General features: G+C 26.9%; 2 protein-coding genes across 2 annotated transcripts in view; both read left to right on the top strand.

Annotated features, from left to right (window-relative positions):
* The window catches only part of LOC136080229 (fibrillin-1-like), a 67,413-nt gene extending 65,667 nt beyond the window's left edge, over window positions 1-1,746 (top strand). The window contains 5 exon segments of the mRNA XM_065796843.1: window positions 106-231; window positions 701-826; window positions 999-1,124; window positions 1,296-1,421; window positions 1,595-1,746. Of these exon segments, the coding sequence (XP_065652915.1) occupies window positions 106-231; window positions 701-826; window positions 999-1,124; window positions 1,296-1,421; window positions 1,595-1,746 (656 nt within the window).
* Window positions 1,747-1,768: 22 nt separating this feature from the next.
* The window catches only part of LOC136080228 (uncharacterized), a 42,879-nt gene continuing 23,618 nt past the window's right edge, over window positions 1,769-21,029 (top strand). Inside the window, exons 1-5 of the mRNA XM_065796842.1 lie at window positions 1,769-1,772; window positions 1,894-2,019; window positions 2,192-2,317; window positions 3,080-3,205; window positions 12,488-12,613. Coding sequence (XP_065652914.1) covers window positions 1,769-1,772; window positions 1,894-2,019; window positions 2,192-2,317; window positions 3,080-3,205; window positions 12,488-12,613 — 508 coding nt within the window. The remainder of the gene's footprint in view (window positions 1,773-1,893; window positions 2,020-2,191; window positions 2,318-3,079; window positions 3,206-12,487; window positions 12,614-21,029) is intronic.

The raw sequence follows: 21,029 nt of genomic DNA, 5'->3' as shown, positions 1-21,029 counted from the left end.
CATTATCAGGTAATTATTTTTTTGTTCTACCCATTTACATGTTGTCCTAAATGACATTCTTAAAAATAATTTTTTTTTTGAATATTACTTCATAATTGTTTTCAGATGTCAATGAATGCAATGAGTTGGATAAATATTGCAACTTGACTAACAGTGATTGTGTAAACACTAATGAAAGTTACATTTGTACTTGCAAGTCTGGGTGGATATTCAAAAACAACAGTTGTGTTGGTCAGTTGTTTGTAATGTTTTTATAGTTTGCCTTTCCTTTTTATTTTTGAGGGTAGTCACTAGTGCCACTTTATCAGGTTATTATTTTTTTTATTCTACCCATTTATATGTTGTCTCAAAGGACATTCTCAAAAATAATTTTTTTTGAATATTACTTTATAATTGCTTTCAGATGTTAATGAATGCAATGAGTTGGCTAAATATTGCATCTTGACTAACAGTGACTGTGTGAACACTAATGGAAGTTACAATTGTACTTGCAAGGCTGGATAGATATTGGAAAACAACAGTTGTGTTGGTCAGTTGTTTGTAATGTTTTATAATTTTTTTCCCTTTTATTTTTATGGATAGTCATTAGTATCACATTATCAGGTAATTATTTTTTTTGTTCTACCCATTTACATGTTGTCCTAAATGACATTCTTAAAAATAATTTTTTTTTTGAATATTACTTCATAATTGTTTTCAGATGTCAATGAATGCAATGAGTTGGATAAATATTGCAACTTGACTAACAGTGATTGTGTAAACACTAATGGAAGTTACATTTGTACTTGCAAGTCTGGGTGGATATTCAAAAACAACAGTTGTGTTGGTCAGTTGTTTGTAATGTTTTTATAGTTTGCCTTTCCTTTTTATTTTTATGGGTAGTCACTAGTGCCACTTTATCAGGTTATTATTTTTTTTATTCTACCCATTTATATGTTGTCTTAAAGGACATTTTCAAAAATAATTTTTTTTGAATATTACTTTATAATTGCTTTCAGATGTTAATGAATGCAATGAGTTGGCTAAATATTGCATCTTGACTAACAGTGACTGTGTGAACACTAATGGAAGTTACAATTGTACTTGCAAGGCTGGATGGATATTGGAAAACAACAGTTGTGTTGGTCAGTTGTTTGTAATGTTTTATAATTTTTTTCCCTTTTATTTTTATGGATAGTCATTAGTATCACATTATCAGGTAATTATTTTTTTTGTTCTACCCATTTACATGTTGTCCTAAATGACATTCTTAAAAATAATTTTTTTTTTGAATATTACTTCATAATTGTTTTCAGATGTCAATGAATGCAATGAGTTGGATAAATATTGCAACTTGACTAACAGTGATTGTGTAAACACTAATGGAAGTTACATTTGTACTTGCAAGTCTGGTTGGATATTCAAAAACAACAGTTGTGTTGGTCAGTTGTTTGTAATGTTTTTATAGTTTGTCTTTCCTTTTCATTTTTATGGGTAGTCACTAGTGCCACTTTATCAGGTTATTATTTTTTTTATTTTACCCATTTATATGTTGTCTTAAACGACAATCTCAAAAATAATTTTTTTTTGAATATTACTTCATAATTGTTTTCAGATGTCAATGAATGCAATGAGTTGGATAAAAATTGCAACTTGACTAACAGTGATTGTGTAAACATTAATGGAAGTTACATTTGTACTTGCAAGTCTGGGTGGATATTCAAAAACAACAGTTGTGTTGGTCAGTTGTTTGTAATGTTTTTATAGTTTGCCTTTCCTTTTTATTTTTATGGGTAGTCACTAGTGCCACTTTATCAGGTTATTATTTTTTTTATTCTACCCATTTATATGTTGTCTTAAACGACATTCTCAAAAATAATTTCTTTTTGAATATTACTTCATAATTGTTTTCAGATGTCAATGAATGCAATGAGTTGGATAAAAATTGCAACTTGACTAACAGTGATTGTGTAAACACTAATGGAAGTTACAATTGTACTTGCAAGTCTGGGTGGATATTCAAAAACAACAGTTGTGTTGGTCAGTTGTTTGTAATGTTTTTATAGTTTGTCTTTCCTTTTTATTTTTATGGGTAGTCACTAGTGCCACTTTATCAGGTTATTATTTTTTTTGTTCTACCCATTTATATGTTGTCTTAAACGACATTCTGAAAAATAATTTTTTTTGAATATTACTTTATAATTGCTTTCAGATGTTAATGAATGCAATGAGTTGGCTAAGTATTGCAACTTGACTAACAGTGACTGTGTGAACACTAATGGAAGTTACAATTGTACTTGCAAGTCTGGATGGATATTGGAAAACAACAGTTGTGTTGGTCAGTTGTTTGTAATGTTTTATAATTTTTTTCCCTTTTATTTTTATGGATAGTCATTAGTATCACATTATCAGGTAATTATTTTTTTTGTTCTACCCATTTACATGTTGTCCTAAATGACATTCTTAAAAATAATTTTTTTTTGAATATTACTTCATAATTGTTTTCAGATGTCAATGAATGCAATGAGTTGGATAAATATTGCAACTTGACTAACAGTGATTGTGTAAACACTAATGGAAGTTACATTTGTACTTGCAAGTCTGGGTGGATATTCAAAAACAACAGTTGTGTTGGTCAGTTGTTTGTAATGATTTTATAGTTTGTCTTTCCTTTTTATTTTTATGGGTAGTCACTAGTGCCACTTTATCAGGTTATTATTTTTTTTATTCTACCCATTTATATGTTGTCTTAAACGACATTCTCAAAAATAATTTTTTTTTAATATTACTTTATAATTGCTTTCAGATGTTAATGAATGCAATGAGTTGGCTAAATATTGCAACTTGACTAACAGTGACTGTGTGAACAATAATGGAAGTTACAATTGTACTTGCAAATCTGGATAGATATTGGAAAACAACAGTTGTGTTGGTCAGTTGTTTGTAATAATTTATAGTTTTTTTCCCTTTTATTTTTATGGATAGTCATTTGTATCACATTATCAGGTAATTATTTTTTTGTTCTACCCATTTACATGTTGTCTTAAATGACATTCTCAAAAATAATTTTTTTTGAATATTACTTCATGATTGTTTTCAGATGTCAATGAATGCAATGAGTTGGATAAATATTGCAACTTGACTAACACTGATTGTGTGAACACTAATGGAAGTTATAATTGTACTTGTAAGCCTAGGTGGATATTGGAAAACAACAGTTGTGTTGGTCAGTTGTTTGTAATGTTTTTATAATTTGTTTTTCCCTTACAATTTTATCGATTGTCATTAGTGCCACATTATAAGGTAATTAAATTTCCATTTTTTTTACTGTTAGAAATTCAACAAAATAAAAACAGGAATGTTATATCAGTATCTGTTCAAAATATTACTCATATATTACATACTTACTAGCAAATGAAAACCCATAAAATCGGAGTAAGGTGTGTGAAATGAGTTAACTCTATCTGTTTCTAGATTTTTTATATTAAAACATTTCTGTTCATTATAAAAAATCCATAGAATAATTAAAGTAATCTTCAAGAAATTCTTCATAAAAAATATTCATAAATGTGAAATTCTAAAATTGAGGAATATGAACATTTTTATTCAACAAATATATACATTTTTTGATTTTTAAATCAAAAAATGTATATATTTGTTGTATATATGAGTTAAAGGTAAGTAAAATTATTGAAAGTAAAGTCGTAACAATATTTTAATAGTAAATGGTATGAAGATTATTGATATTTCATTTCAGTATTTAGGAAACTAATAATATTTAAGAATGCTTAAATTAATTGTAACAACAGGAACTCTACCCAAAAATGTATTAAGGCTCGCATTATGTAATATAGCAATCTGTTAATTGTTAAATATTATAGTAAACACATTTTACGCAAGTACTTTAAAAAGCGCAACCGTATCACATACCAGGTTAACACCAGACATAAAACAATCGAGGTCGACGTGTTTCGAAGTCCACGTAGAAGGTTCGACGTTGCTAAAAGTCGCATGTGATTGTATTTCGAAATCGCTAAAAGTTGGATAAAATTGAACGGTTTTCAAAATGTATTACTTCAAATAAAATATATTTTCGCGGTTTTCAAAATTGTAAAAAGTTGTATGAAATTTAACTTGACGGTTTTCAAAATCGTATTAGTTCAAAAAAAAGTATATTTTTGTGGTTTTCAAAATCGTAAAAAGTTGTGTAAATTTGAAAATGGCGTGTTTTAAAATTGTTTAAACATTCTAAAGGCTTTCAAACTTGTATGTGGCTGTACTAGTACTATTATGCTCTTCCCTTCTATTCTCCTAGACTCCTACTCTATCCCTTTGATTTTGAAAAAATCACAATCGATGAGAAGCTACCAATGTTCAAGTTTAAAGATACCGATATAAAGTAAAGTCAAGTGATAACTGGTTTGGTATATGCTAGCAGTATCTGCCCTTCTAAGTTCTAATTTCTTAGTATTAAAAATTTGAAGTATACACTACAGTAACATTACAAAAATACAGAATATACAAAAGATATGCTAAAACCCTTGCATTTATTTAATAATCATTCTAGACTTCAAAAACCCAATTCCTCAAACATGAAATAATTATTTGCATATTATCAATTATCTAATCTAAAATAATCCTAGCAAAGAATATTTAGTTGTTTGCTCCAATCTTTCATTCTCATTTTTTTGTGCTAATTCCTGACCTTGGGAGCCCAAATGGTGTCTGTGTCGCCTTTCCAGTTCAACAATACTGGAGAATTCATTTTTAATGTGGCAGTAACATCATCATCCTAGTATGAGTCATTATCATCATCATTTTGATCTCTGTCTGGAACAGGTCTAGCTGCCATTTGCTCTTCCATGGAGCGGTATTCCCAAACTGGTACAAAGAAGCTTAACAGATTGAAGTTCTGTTTGATGAAGACAAATTTCTCAATGGTTTTTGGAAACAACCTACATCTCTTTTCATGGACCACCTGTCCAGCTTCACTAAAGGCCCGCTCACTTGAGGCACTTGAGGCTGGTAGGCAATAATACTCCCACGCTAGTCCTGCCAAATGGGCATCTCTCTGCAATGTGTTCTCCACCAGTCAAGGACATCAACCTTCAAATCTATCACAGTTGTTTCTCTGAATTTTGCCCACTCAATGGTAATCGGAGGGCTCTCAGCTGTAGCATTTGTCTGCCTGAATTGACTGGACACAGTTTAAAAGGAAGGAAGTTAAAAGTTTAGTAAACTTTCTATAACTTTGCTTACTTTAATCTAAAATTGTTTAAATTCAAATAATTTTTAAAAAGTTAGTTCAACTTTGAACCACCCCCCTCTCCCCGTATGACATCATATCCTCAAACTAAAATATTTATGACTTATAAATATTATGTTTGTTCGATTGCATTAAGATTAGTAGAAGTATATTTAACTAGTTTTAAAGAAATTTATTTTCTATTATACTTAATTGTTATTACTTTTGCTGCTGCCTTCCAGAATTCAGTCTCACCATTATCTTCAAGAAGCTCATGGGTGATCTCATCTGAAACGTTGATTGTACCTTGTTGGTTTGACATCCAGTCTGTTGTTGTAGGATGACTGGCTTTAAACTCGTCAAAAATCTCTTCCCTTACACCATAAGGATGCAGTAGTTAGCCTATCAAGAAGGGGTGTAGCAGGCAGCTTACAGCATTAGGCATGTCACATCCTCTTCTTGGGCTTTCAATGAGCTCAACCATAAAAGAACCTACTCCAGTAACACTGTTCTTTCTAATTTCTTTGACCCTCAGAGAAGCACACCTATCCAAAAGATGAGCAATGGCTGTCAGTGCTCTATTCATTGTAATTTTCTTATCACTTGACATTGACTCAGAGATGATTCGGCATGTGGTCAGAAGTGGCAGAATGGTTGCAACCAGCTCAAATTTTTCATCCATAGGAGTGGGTGTGGTCCATTCCTTTTTGTGAGCCCAGAGAGCACACAGCACACTTCAGAGATGGGCGATGTCTAGGGGCATCATCTGGACAGAGTTCTATCTGGTAGCACAAAGAGCAGTGATCTTTCTGTAGGGTACTGAAACAAAAACTAAAATAAAAATTTGCATGAAATCGTAAACTCTTAGAAAATTTTTTTTTTAATTAAAAAATATTTGTAAAAATTTGACAAGTTGTAAAACTTTGTATTCGTATCTACTTAAAAAGTTAAAGATATTACAATTCATCTCTAGGCACTTCTTTTTCAACACCCCTTCAGCAAGGGGAGAGTGATGGACTCAGGTGGAGATTGTCCTGCATGCATAGATAGCAGTCTTGATATCAGGCTGTTTGTTGACAATCCTTTCCAGGGCCATGTTAAGCTTGTGGTTAATGCACGTGATTGAACCACTTTCAAGATCAGCAATAGTCTCTGACTTCCTCAGTGCAGCTTTTATATTTGAAGCTTGATCACACACAACAACCCACTTGTTGACCATTTTGAGTGACTCAAAACTTTCAACCAAGTTGTCCAACTGAGTTGCAATGTTCTGACCAGTATGCTTTCCTGGGAATGGAACAACTCCAACAGTTACCTTTCATAGAACAAACTTCTTGGTGATGTAATGAAGAGTCACCACCATGAATGGATCATTGTTGCGTAAGGTCCAGATGTCAGTGCTGATTGCAACTCGGTTGCAATGAGGAAGCTCCTTGTCAAACATGCTTTTCATGGCCATTTGCAAATTTCTTTAAAGGAGAGGTAACTTGAAGCCAGCCATGCAGGCACCATTTTAACCTAAAACCTCAAGTCAAAGTGGGCAAGCAGTCTTTTGAGCGGGATAAAGTCACACATGGAGAAAGGCTGATTGTCAGTCGCAAGGTAAATCATGAGCTCCATGTCACCACGTTGAGTGGTGCTCTGTGTTGGATAGCACAGAGCACCACTTCTGGCTTTTAGAACCTTTTTCTTTTCCTGTGACCTAAAAAAAATCGTATACATTTGTTAACATTGAATTTACTTTGGATACCGTTGTTTACATCAATAAAAAATCATATAAACTTGACATAAAGTTGTATAATTTCACTACATTGCAACGTAGCATCCATTATTTAACCAAGTTACCAGTGCCAACTGTTTCCAATTCAACTTCTGCCTCTTCAACTTTGTCCTTCTTGGTAGCTTCTGCCTCATCTTGTATCTTTTGATTCTGACACATTTTGATGTACTCATCCTTATGGTTGGATCACAGGTGACCACTCAGGGCCAATATTGACCCAGAATTCATTTTTAGGTTTTTCTAGCAGAAATTGCACACACCGTAGACCTTATCTTTCCTGTATTCCTTCAGGAAGTACTGCCAAACCAGTGAGCAATGGGTCTTTGGCATATTTGTTTGATGTTTTACAATGTTTAAATTGTGTTAAATAACATACACAAAGTTATAAGGTTTTCAAATTCGTTAAATATAATGTAAACAAATTTATACGATTTTCATAACTGTAAAATTTAACTTTTTGCGGCTTTCACCATTGTTTTAATTAAGTTTTAACATTTTTCAAAGGTTTTCAAAGTCGATTAAAAGTTAAAGCTACAACTTTTTACAGCTTTCATAACCGTTTAACTAACTTTTTTTCGAAGTTTAACGGATTTCAACTTTGTTTAATTTAAGAAACTTCGCCTAACTGTCGGCTCTCAAAGTCGAACAAACAACGTACGATTTTGAAAACCGTAACTTGATTGTTTTATCTTTAGTTTACACTGTTTCAATAAGAAAAGATGAAAAAGATTTCTGGAATATGTCTGAGTTAGTTTTTAGAACCCAGATCTCTTACATAGGTATCTTACCCATCATAGGTAATTTATAGTATGGCTGGAATGGTTAGATATTGTTCAATAATAAGTCTTTTACACTGGTATCTGGTACTTAATTCTACTGTACTAGTACATTCAATACTTACATTGACAACCATTAATATGTATGTGTTAATGTATGCACATGTATGTATATATGTGTGAATATGTATGGCTTTATTTTTCTAACTTTGAATATATTTCTATTTTTTATTGGGTTTTTTTGTCCAATAAGTACCAATTATAGCTGCTTGTTGTGTTTATAATAAAGTTTTATTTTAAAGCATTTATTACGTTTTTAGTTGAGTATTTTGAGGTTTTCTATTTAAATGTATAATTTTTATTATTCAATATTATTATTCATATCTTATTCTATTGTCATTTTGGTTAAAATTTTCATTTATATTTTATTTGACATATTTTGTAATTTTAATTTTTTAATTTTTTTATTTATTTGAATAAATATAAAAACTAACAAAATAAAAAGATTAAAAAGTGATTCTAAAGAAAAGATTTTTACATACGCTCACTCACACACACGTACACACATTAAATTCAGATTAACTCAAACCTCCAAGGGACCAAAGAAAACGGTTTAACTTAACAAGTTTTTGACATAAGCGAAGTTAGACAATCGTTCTTGTTTTAAAAAGACTATAATAAAACAGTTAGATAAAACAAAAGTTTAAGTTATTAGGTGTAGACTTATCAGAATATTATAGAAATATGTTAATTTTTACTTTTACTAAATTTTACTTACTTTATAGAATTAATATATTAATTTTTACTGGGATTTAATTATATATATATGTGAGTGCATGTATATATATATGTGTGTGTGTGTGTGTGTGTATGTATATATATGTATATATATATATGCTGCTCTAAATATTTTTTCCAGATTTATGTCAGATGATTAACTATGTAATAGAGGACATCCCGACTCCTTTAAAGAAAGCCAAAAATATCACTAAAATGCCGAGACTGGATGCCGAGTTTTTAATTTCATTTGATTTCATTCCGTATTCATTCAGCAATAATTTAAGTAGTATTATTCATTTTATTAATGATTCTAGTAGTATTAGAAATGGCTATCCAGGAGTCTGGCTTGATAATCTTGGAGTTCTTCAAGTTTCAGCTCTGATTAATGGTACTGATTTCATATTTCACAATTATACACTTCCACTAAATCAATGGTCAAAAATCGAGATCAGTCAAATTTTTTCAAATGGACATTATCTGTACAGAATTCAAGTCAATAATCTATACATTATATCTTTAAGAAACACACAAGCTCAAAGTTTTAAAAATGTTATAATATATGCTTCAAATCCATGGGATGTTTCTCAATATGGTTCAATAAAAAATCTTTTTGTTGCCAACCATCAAGCAGTTTTATCAAGTAATGTTTTTATTTAATACTTTTGAATGCATACATTGTGTAGGCTAATAATTCACTTTCAAGTGTGTACGTTTTTTTGTAAAATAACATACATATTTGTAAATTGACTTTCTTTTGCAGACAGTTTAATTAAATTTTGTTTTAGAATTTTGCTAGTATAAAACATTAAGTTTGACTAAGTAATATTATTATAATATATTTAACTACTATTTTTATATAAATAGATATCTTATCTATTTAATTATATTTCAAATAAATAATAATGACTAAAGTTATTATTTTTATTTTATCTTTAGAAATACAAGAATCAAGATTAATAAAATTTTGTTAAAATATGGTTCCCTAATCTTTAGAGTCAAATATGTTTACCAAATAAATAATATAAAATTATCATAATGTGTTTAACTTAATATAAAATAAATCTACCAAATACATATTATAGTCATAGCACCTTTATTTAAATTGAAAAAAAAATTATTAAGTATTATGCTTCCATCATATCATGCAAATGTTTTTTTATGTATTTATGATTTATAAATAAACAATGTTGCTTTATTTATAAATATTTTTGCATTTATAACTAACTTATGTAAAGCTAAAGTTAAATTACATTATTATAACAAAAATTTAACAAGTTTTATTTTATATAGTTTATTAAGGTTTTAAATTTCAAAGTGCTGCAACACACATTTATTGTTCCTATCTGTTAGAAGCATGCATTGAAAAACTTTATAAAATAATGAAAGTATGGCGTTCGTGAATCATTGCTCTCTAAGCTTAACATTACAATCTCTCCAAAACAATTAAAAAGAAAATAATGCTTTTTGAAGTGGAAAGCTTTTTGAAATGAAAAAAATTAATAGTTGGTAGTAACATGTTTTTAAAATTTATTTTAATAAATCTGATTTTAACAAAAACAAGTTTTTTTCTTTATTTTGAAAGATGATAATTGATTCGGCTAAAGAATTTTTTGTTTCGTTACCATATATAAGCAATCTCAATTTTGATATAATTATGGAAGCATTGTTTTTTATACAGGGTTCCTACCAGTCCTGGAAAGTCCTTGAATTTGAAAGTAGGTTTAAAAAACCCTGGTGCTCCTAAGTTGTTCTGAAAAATCCTGAAAAAGTTCTCCAAATTTGCTTATTTCTCAATGTATTAATGTTGGTATCAAATATCTTCCATCTTTTTTTAGTTCTTTTTTTTTTTAGTTTTTTATTGTTTTTAACGGATATTCTAAAACTAGCACATAAAGAAGCACACAAAAGTTTATAAATTAAATTTTATTTAAGTTTTTAACACATAACTTTTTACAAACATTCTTAAATAAACTGAATTTTATAATATTTCAATTTAAAAAAATGTTTTTTTAAAAAGGTTTACAAGCAAAAGTTTAGAAATAGTATTATTTCCCACAATTATGACAAGTGTTTTTAAGCAAACCAAAGTTAATGCTCAAATTTTTGTTAAATTTAATAAATCACTTAATTTGAAATTTGAAAGCATTGAATAATAGTTAAAATGCTTGTAAACTTTAAAGTTCAATTACTTTGTGATATTTTAAAAGCATTGGAAAGACTAAGAATGTTTTAAATAAAGTAAAGAAATTAATTATAGAAGCTGTGAAAATAAAAGACTTGCAGAAAGATTTCTGAACTTTTTTCTAGGTTATTTTTAACTCAAAAAAAAGTCATATTTTGAAAAGATTTCATTGTTTTGGAAGACCGAAAGTTACAACTCAAAAGGCTGGTAAATTATTAGTAAGTTATTCAAGAATAATTCTTGCAAGTCTGCGTTTTATGTTATTTTAGGCTGCCCTTAAAGAAATAAAGTTCTGGAAAGTTGGAGAACAATTTCTTTTTTTTTTTTTTGATATGTCCTGTATTATTCATGGAAATAATGAATAAATGGAAATAATTTCTAGAAAGTTACTAAAATTGTCCTGGAAAACTTTAAAAGTCGTGGATTTTTCAATTATTTTTTTTATCTGGTAAAAATTCTGTTATATTAATTACCTGTTTAAACAGTTAACTTAATTACCACTGTATTAGTAGTTTCTCTGTTTTAATGGAGCATTTATATTAATCCTTATTACTATTTGATTTCCTTATTATTATTTGATTTCTATATTTTCTCTTTTACCTAAACATTAATTTAGTTTAAACTTTTCTTTTCTTGTTTTAATAATTTTTTTTAATTTTTTTTTTTTTTTTTTTTTTGCTAAATACATTTAACTAAGTTATTATTTTATTAATTCATTATCTTATTTTTATTATTTTATTTTAACTTTCTTATTTTAAATAAGAAAAGAAAAATTGTCTTATACAATTATACTATTTATTAGTATGTTTTAACTTTGTTATCTCTCTATTACTAAATATTAACTTTGTTACCTCTGTATAAGCATGTTTTAACTTTTTTATCTGTATTTCTAAGATTTATCTTGTTACTTCTGTATAAGTATGCATTAACTTTATCTTAACTTTTTGTAACTTTGAAATTTATCTTTAAATATTATAAATATTATTTTTGTTACCTCTGTATTAGTATGCATTAACTCTCTTTTTTTATCTCTGTTTAACTAAATATTAACTTATTACCTCTGAATTAGTATGTGTTAACTTTGCTACTTCTTCATTATTAAATATTAACTTGGTTACATTTGTATTAGAATGAATTATATTCAAAAAGGTTTCAACTTTATTAGTCACTTTATTACTTTGTATAATACAGATTTTTTTTTTCTACTTAAAACTATTTTTTTTAACCAATCAAGTTTAATGGACATTATTAATTAAGCTTTGTTACTGAAGGTTCTTTCTTACAATGTACTTGATAAAAAAACAGAGTTTATTTCTAAATGTCTTTGTATTAGTATTAGTATGTATGTATTAGTATGTATTAACTTTGTTATCTCTGCATTACTAAATATTAACTTTGTTTCCTCTGTTTTAGTATATATTAACTTTTTTTTTCTCTGTTTTTTTAAATATTAATCTTGTTACTTCTGCATGCATTAATTTTGTTAACTATAACTAAATGTTATCTTAGTTACTTCTGTAATGTGTTAACATTGTTACTTCTTTTTGTTAACTTTGTTACTTCTTTATTAATAAATATTAACTTTGCTACATTTGTATTAGAATGACTTGTATTCAAAAAGTTTTCAAATTTGTTAGTCACTTCATTAATTAGTATAAAGTCGATTTTTTGTTTTTTTCTCTACTCAAGACTATATTTTTTCAACTAATTAAGTTTAGTTTATTAATTAAGTTTTGTTACTGTAGGTTCTTTGTTACAATGGAGCAACTGGTCAAGCTGCAATACATCAAATGGTTATGGATTTACTAACAGAACAAGATACTTGGGTGATAAATGCTATACAGAACAAAAACAATGCTATGTATATAAAGGTATAAAAATATAAAATTGAGAAAAATTAGAAAAACATAAAACTTATAAGCTATAAAAAAATTAAAATTATATTCTTCATAACTTTGTTATGTCTTTAAGCTCAGACTTTTTATGTACATTCTTTTTATGAGCACAGTTATGTTGTTTTTTCGACAACTTTACTTGTATTGCAACTCAGATTTATTATATTACACAGCTATCTTTCTATATATCATATTACACAGCTATCTGTCTATTTAAGATTCTTTTTATTAAATTTACAATAAACTCCTTTAGTTTTGTTAATGTAGAAATTTGTTTTATTTCTTTTGATCATAATACTTTGTTTAGTGTTTCTTGAAGTTTCTGAAACATCATTCTACTAAGTATTGTATAAAGTGTCAACAGATTGGATGCTTATTCATATTTATTAGTTGTTTTTTTTTTCATTAACATAACTTATTACACGTATTAGTTTAAAATAAGGTGCTTCAAGTTGACAAAGTAAGGAAACTAATTAAAAATGTTTGTTTTATATTTTTCTCTAATATTCAAGATTCTTTGCAATCAATTACACAGGTCAACAACAACAAAAATTTCTGGTGTCGAGCTAACAATTTGTTTTTTGTATAGCCTTTTTCATTTTGTGTTTAAGTATGCAATTCATTTTTCACTATCACATCAAGTTGTAAAGATATTTGGGTTCAAATTTTATCATTTGGAGTAAAATCCCTAATATTGTCAAAAAATTTATTCTAAAGTGTGTCAACCTGGATCTTAAAATTTTGTATTTTCGAAGAGATTTTAAAAATAATATTTGTTTGTGGAATATTCGCTAAGAAACATTGTCTTGAAATTTTTTTAAGAGTCTTAAGAATTTTTTTACAACACAAGTTTTTATTTCAATAAATTTAAGGAAAAATATAAATATTTTCTAAAATCTCTATGAAAATATGATTCTTTTGAGACCCAGGTTGACAAACTTTAGAATAATTTTTTTTTTAACAATTTTAGGAATTTTACCCCAAATTCTAAAGATTTGAATCCAAATATCTTTACAACTTGACATGATGGAGACAATTGAGTTGCATATTTGAAACTAAAATGAGAAATGCTATACAAAAAACAAATTGTTTGCTCGGCAAACCTGTTGTTTGACCTGTTTTTTTATTATTATTATTATTACTAGTTGTTTTTTTATTATGGTTATAATACAGTTTTATGGTTATAAAAACATTAATATGATTTTATGGATATAAAATATATGGTTATGAAAAGATTTTAATTTTAAATTCACTTTCTCCTAATAACTTTAAGAAAATGATTTTTGAAAAACGTTATATTTATTTATAATTACATTATGTGCTATAAATAACTATGTATAGTTATATATAACTATGTATAGTAAGTGTTATATATAATATATGTAACACATCTACGCCACCCATAAGTCAAGAGTTGCTGTATACACAATAACATTTTAGTCAAACTCTTTTGGCTTTTATGTTCAACGTATAAGTATAAATCATTTACGTATACAAAAAGTATACTTGAATGATGAGCATAAAGCGGTTTGCATCAAATTTTCTTGTCGTGGAAACTTACTTTTAAAAAAAAAGTTTGAAAAATCAATTTATTGCATTCAAATATTCACTATTTTATTTATGTATTACATAATAAATTTTTTTCTATATAAACTGAATAAATTGATCTGTTATGTTATTTTAACACCCTTTTTATACTTAGATGATAAACTTAAAACAATAAATATAATTTTTTTTTTTTTTTGCATTAATGTGAAAAGCCAAAAGAATTTGTTTAAATTGTTATTGTTGTCTATATAGCAGAGCAAATTGATGATTACACCAAGTATGTTTTTAAGTTGCATGGTGGTGTGAGTCATGTGATGACTCATAACCTTATCATTATGAGTCATCACATGATGTGATGTGATAACGCAATCGTTAGCTCTGTGTGTGTGTATATATATATATATATATATATATATATATATATATATATATATATATATATATATATATATATATATATATATATATATATATATATATATATATATATATATATATATATATATATATATATATATATATATATATATATGTATATGTATATATATGTATTTATATATATATATACATACAAATTCAAAACTCTCATTCAAAGTTGCAGCACTCCTGGCATGTTCAACCTATTTGTCAGTTGATGTATGTAAACGACAAAAAAATAAAATTCAAAATGTTTTTATTTTTATTAAAATAAGTAAAGGCCGTCTAGTCCATAAAGTTGCGTTTTTGTGGTTTATGAAATAACAATAAAGTTTAATTAGTTTACTCAATTAGATTTAATAGTTTTTACAGAAAGTGTAAAGAGTTGTTCAGAGCCTTTTTTTAAACACAAACAGTAAATTTAGATATCAAACTATCAGAATATATATATATATATATATATATTAGGGTGTCCCAAAAAACAACATTTTTGAAAAATATATGCAGAGACCCCCCTTAATGTGTTCTATCTAATACAAAAACACTAGATTTAAAATTTTTTTGAATAAAAAATATTTTAAGGGGTCCCTCAAGACCCTTGAATATTTAATGAGTCCCTTATATTTTCAAAAAAAAAGTTTTTTAAAAGTATGTCAACCTGGTACTCAAATTAAACAAAATTATATTAAAATTTTTAAAATTTTTATATAATTTCGCTTCATTTGAGTACCAGGTTGACATATTTTTGAAAAAATTTTTTTTTGAAAATATTAGGGACCATTAAATATTCGAGGGTCTTGAGGGACCCCTTAAAATATTTTTTATTCAAAAAAAATTTAAATCTACTGTTTTTGTATTAGATAGAACACATTAAGGGGGTCTATGCATAAATTTTTCAAAAATGTTGTTTTTTGGGACACCCTAATATATATATATATATATATATATATATATATATATATATATATATATATATATATATATATTATATATATATATATATATATATATGCTGCTCTAAATATTTTTTTCAGATTCGTGTCATATGATTAACTATGTAATAGAAGACATCCCAACTGCTTTAGAGAAAGCAAAAATTATCACAAGAATGCCAATACTGGATACAGAATTTATAATTTCATTTGATTTCATTCCGTATTCATTCAGCAGTAATTTAAGTAGTATTATTCATTTCATTTATGATTCTGATAATATTAGTAATGGTTATCCAGGAGTATGGCTTGACGATCTTGGAGTTCTTCAAGTTACAGCCTTGATTAATGATACTGATTTCATAATTAACACCAATTTAGTACTTTCATTAAATCAATGGTTAAAAATTGAGATCAGTCAAATTTTCATAAATGGAAGTTTTGCATTTAAAATCAAAGTAAATGATACGTATGCTGCATCTAAAATCAACACACAAGTTCGAAGTTTTAAAAATGTTGTATTATACGCTTCAAATCTATAGAATGTTTCTCAAAATGGTTCAATAAAAAATGTTTTTGTTGCCAACAATCAAGCAGTTTTATCAAGTAATGTTCTTATTTAATACTTTTGAATACATACATTGTATAGGCCTATGACTTACTTTCAAGTTTTTATGTTGTTTTGTTAAATAATGTACAAAAAACAAACTAGTAAATTAACTTTTTTTTGACAGTTTGATTGTATTTATTTCAGAATTTCGTTAATATATAAATTTAAAATTTAACTTAGTAACTTCTGTATTAGTAAGTATTAGCTTGTGTTGCTCTGTATTACTAAATATTAACTTTTTTCCCTGTTTATTACTAAATATTAACTTAGTTACCTTTGTATTACTAATGTTTAACAATATTTGTATTAGAAAGACTTGTATTAAAAAAAGTTTTAATCTTATTAGTTACTGTTTTACTTAGTTTTTAACAAATTTTTCGTTTCTTTCTTCTAAAAACTAATATTTGTATAAATAATTCAGTTTAATATATAAATTTAGGTTCTTTGTTACAATGGAGCAATTGGTCAAGCTGCAATACATCCAGTGGGTATGGAATTATTAACAGAACAAGATATTTGGGTAAAGAATGCTATACAGATCTAAAGGAATGTTATGTATATAAAGGTAAAACAAGAAATAAATATTTAAGAAAAAATATTATTGATAAATTTTATTGTATGCACTTCAAATTGTTTAAAGTAGAAAATTTTATTTATATTAGAACTCATGGGGTTTTTTGATTTTTAGTCTAAAGCTAGTTTTGTGAAGATTTAATTTCAAAATATTATGTTCTTAAATGGATATGCAAATAAAAATTCAATTTTTTTATTTGCATATCCATTACACTGAAGTTTAATTCCATTTCCAAACTCAATTTGCAGCTCTTAAAAATTTTTTTCGTTGTTGAAATTTAATGATGAGATAAGCAAAACAAACTTCATAGTTCAATTTTTTTTTAAATCTTAGAACCATAATTTAAAATCTTGCTTCATACTTTTTTTAAGTTTTTAAAGTAGCTGCTGAGGTTCTTCTCATCGCACATCTAATATATTTACAAGTCTAGAAAGTTACAAAAAGCTTTCATCTTTTTTTTATATGTTTCTATGGGTTGTTTATAAAAGGTTGTTATTTTCACTAACATCAAAATATCTCTTTTAAAACCAAGTGCAGGTAAACAAAATGCAAAAACAAAAAAAAATCTGTACTTTGGTTTGCATTATCTTTTTTTTCTTTTTTATTAGTTTTTTACCTTGAGCTTCCCAGTGCTTCTTAGTATTGTATTAGTATTTATATCTTATAATTCTTCAGTACACTTCTTTTTTTGTTTACAAATCATTTTTTTGTTTACAAATCAAGCAAAAGATACTTATAAACGCACTTGTAAAAGTTTCAATTTTAAAATTTTCTATCTGCACTTGGTTTTAAAGCATTTTTAATTTTAGTGCAATAATAAAAGGAAAAAAAATTCTTGTAATTAGAAAAAAACTCATGCATGTCAGTGAAAACCATTCTTTGACAGAGAACAAACTAATAGTAATGTATTCAGTTGCTTGTTTTTTTTCTAAAAGAAGTGAAATTCCAGTAGTGTTGTTATCTTAAGTATTTTATTGGATCCACATTTTTATTACTTGGTTATATCCATATTACTTGGGTAACTTTTTTTTTTTGACTCCACTTTTAGGTTACTGCTTTTATTCACTTAATAGAGTATTTTTACAGAGTATTATAATAAAGTATAGTTCTATAAATAGCTATTGTACTTTACAACTTTCCTGCAGTGTATTAGTAGCCACTAGAGTTGCAAGAATTTAATAATTTGTATGGTGTTGCCAAGTCACTTTGTTATTGTTACCACTGTTATGTCTTCAATTCAGATCTTATTGTTTTTCTTGAGAGGGGTTTTGTTTTCAGTTTCGCGTCTGTCAGCTACCATAAATAGTTGCGACCTTAATATTTTGTTTAACTTATCGAATATGGTAAGGACCATGTCTATTTTTTCACATTCTTTATTTATTATATGATGAATACTATTGTATTATATGTTCTTTACATCTTGATGTTTATATGTTTATACCATATATTATTGTTTGTGCATTAGATGATTTGGGTATACTTTTTCTGCATGTTTTTCTCTATATCCACATTTTTTTCTAAAAATTACTGGTGTTACTTAAATTTGAGAGGAGTGTAGGTGGCTTTACTGTAGTGAAGTTCGTTTTATTGCTATAATAACTAGTATGTAAACTACAGGCAATGATAAAGATAGCAAGGATGCATCCTTTTGCCAGTTAGGTCAGCATTTGGCAATGCCAGCCTAGAAGTATTTGAGGTAACCTGATGTAGATCTCTAAAAGATTAAGGTCAGCAAATTATTGCCTGATCATTTTTTATAGTTTCCAGAGCTGTATAATTATATATATTTATATATATATGTATATATATTTATATATATATATATATTTATATATATATATATATATATATTATATATATATATATATATATATATATATATATATATATATATATATATATATATATATATATATATATATATATATATATATAATATACATTATACATTATATATAACATATATATATATATGTTATATATATATGTAATGTATATATATAAACATATATATATATGTATATATATATATAAATTATATATACATATATATATATAAACATATATAAATTATATATATTATATAATATATATATATATACATATATATATATATATAAAATTTATATATGTTTATATATATATATAGTTTATATAATTTATATATGTATATATAATTTATATATGTATATATATAATTTATATATATTTTTATGGTTGTGTATTTTTGTGTATATGTATATATGTTTATATATATGTATGTATATATATATGGATTTTCACATACTTTGTCTTTGTTTTATTAGCACATTGCTTTATTTCAGATTTATTATCTTATTTTTTTTATTTTATATTGTTACCAGTTATTAGTTTTGTATTTGAATTTCTCTAATTTTTCTATTTATTATATTTGTGCAATGCAATAACAAATAGCATGGTCCCTTAAAGCGTCAACCTGATAAACTAAAAGTTCATGGCTTTACTACGGCTACAAGCATATCATGTTATTTTTGTTGCTTTTGTTCAATTTTTTTCTGTTTATACACATGGGTCATGCTTTTCCCTTGAGTTCAAGTTTATAATTTTTATTACATGTGCAATGCCTATTTTTAGTGTCTAATATAGTGTCTTTATTTTGTTCGGAACATCTCTTCAATTTACTAGTTCATCTATTTGTTTGCATTTATATAAACTGTTATTAGTTTATTATTAAACTTCTGGACAATAAATATCATCAAGCACCACTTCACTATATCACCTATCCTATTGTTCTATATCACTCTCCTTCATCTCAAGACTGCACTCTTTTCAATGTTATTACTGATCAAATTGACCAAGCCCTTTTTCTTTAGGGATCATCCATAAAGTACATACACTTTTATTTTTATCCTCCCCCTTCCTTCCTTTCCTCCCCCCGCATTTTGCTGTATGCTTTTTTGAGTACTCTCTACCTCCCTAAAAGTACCTATGCTATTAACCTACCCACCCAACATTTTATGACATTTTTTTTTTGTTTAGTGTCCTTACTTTTATAATTGACCACTTGCCACCCATCTCATAAATGTCTTTTGCAGACCCCCTCTCTCTTATAGTGGCATGCTGGTCTTCTCTATTAGCTCTCTTCCTACAGTGTATCAGGTAACATCTTTATAATAAGATTTTTGAATCTTTTCTTACCAATTGTAGTATAAAAATTTTCCTCAATGGACAGCACTCTTCTTTATTTCCTGTAACTTCAGGGGTTCCTTAAGGTTCTATTCTTGGTTGTATACTTTTTTAATTTAAATTACCCATCTCCCAGAATTTCTTTTATTTAAGGTGGCATTGTTTGCTGATGATACTGCGATTTATTTTTGTCTTGATAAGAAGTCAACACTTCCCGAATGTTTAGAGGGAGCATTTTAGCTTAAAACTTTATTTTCTAACATGTCCCTTTAGTTTCAACTTGTAAACATAGTTGGACCTGCAGCTAAACTTTAACTATTGTCTTATTGCTGTAATGTTGCTTCCTTTTCTCTTTTCTATAAATACTATAAAGGACGCTGCTCTAAAGAGCTAGCGTCTCTTGTGCTGTCTACTAAAATATATTATTGTGTTACTTGTCATTCAATTAAATCTCAATCTTTTTCTGAGACCGTTTCTAAATGCTCCAAAAATTTTAATTTGTCAAGTTTTTTTCCCTGAACATCAGCTCTTTGGAATTTGCTCCCTTCATCTTGTTTTCCGGATTCGTGTAGTTTGCAATCTATTAAGTTGTCCTCTGTTGCTTGCAGCCTTATTGGAAGTGAAAATGTTTTAAAATAAGTAAAAATAAGAAAATAAATCCGCTTAGCAAATCAGTTTACTAATCATTAGAATTCGTTTGTTCTTGTGTTTGTGTCAACTCACTTTCTATTTTTGAACTAAAGGTAAGAATTTGTTTTTGTTTTAGTAAAATATTGTAACTTAATATGTAAAAACCTTTAAAAATAAATTTATAATCAGATCTCAAGCACCATAATGGAAACTTTGTTATATTCAATAATGTTGCTGCTACTTAAACTGAATTTATGAAAAGAAACATGTTAGCTAAATCTTTAACATAAATTTGTATTTCCATTCAGCATTCTTTTGAAATCATAAAAAACATAGAAGATTTTTAACATTCAATGAAAAATTCATTTTCACAATTAAGTTGAACTAATATGCAGGAAATGGTTTTAGATTAGGTAGAGTTTAGCCATATCTAACTTAATAGGGCATTGAACTTCCAGATTAAATGTATTTTTTTATAAAAACTAAACACAATTTGTTTCACAATTTGTTTGTAAT

This window comes from Hydra vulgaris, chromosome 05 (genome assembly GCF_038396675.1).
Source record: "Hydra vulgaris chromosome 05, alternate assembly HydraT2T_AEP".
Taxonomy (NCBI): Eukaryota; Metazoa; Cnidaria; class Hydrozoa; order Anthoathecata; family Hydridae; genus Hydra; species Hydra vulgaris.
The sequence above is the reverse complement of the archived record's forward strand: the minus strand, read 5'-3'. Positions and strand labels throughout refer to the sequence as shown.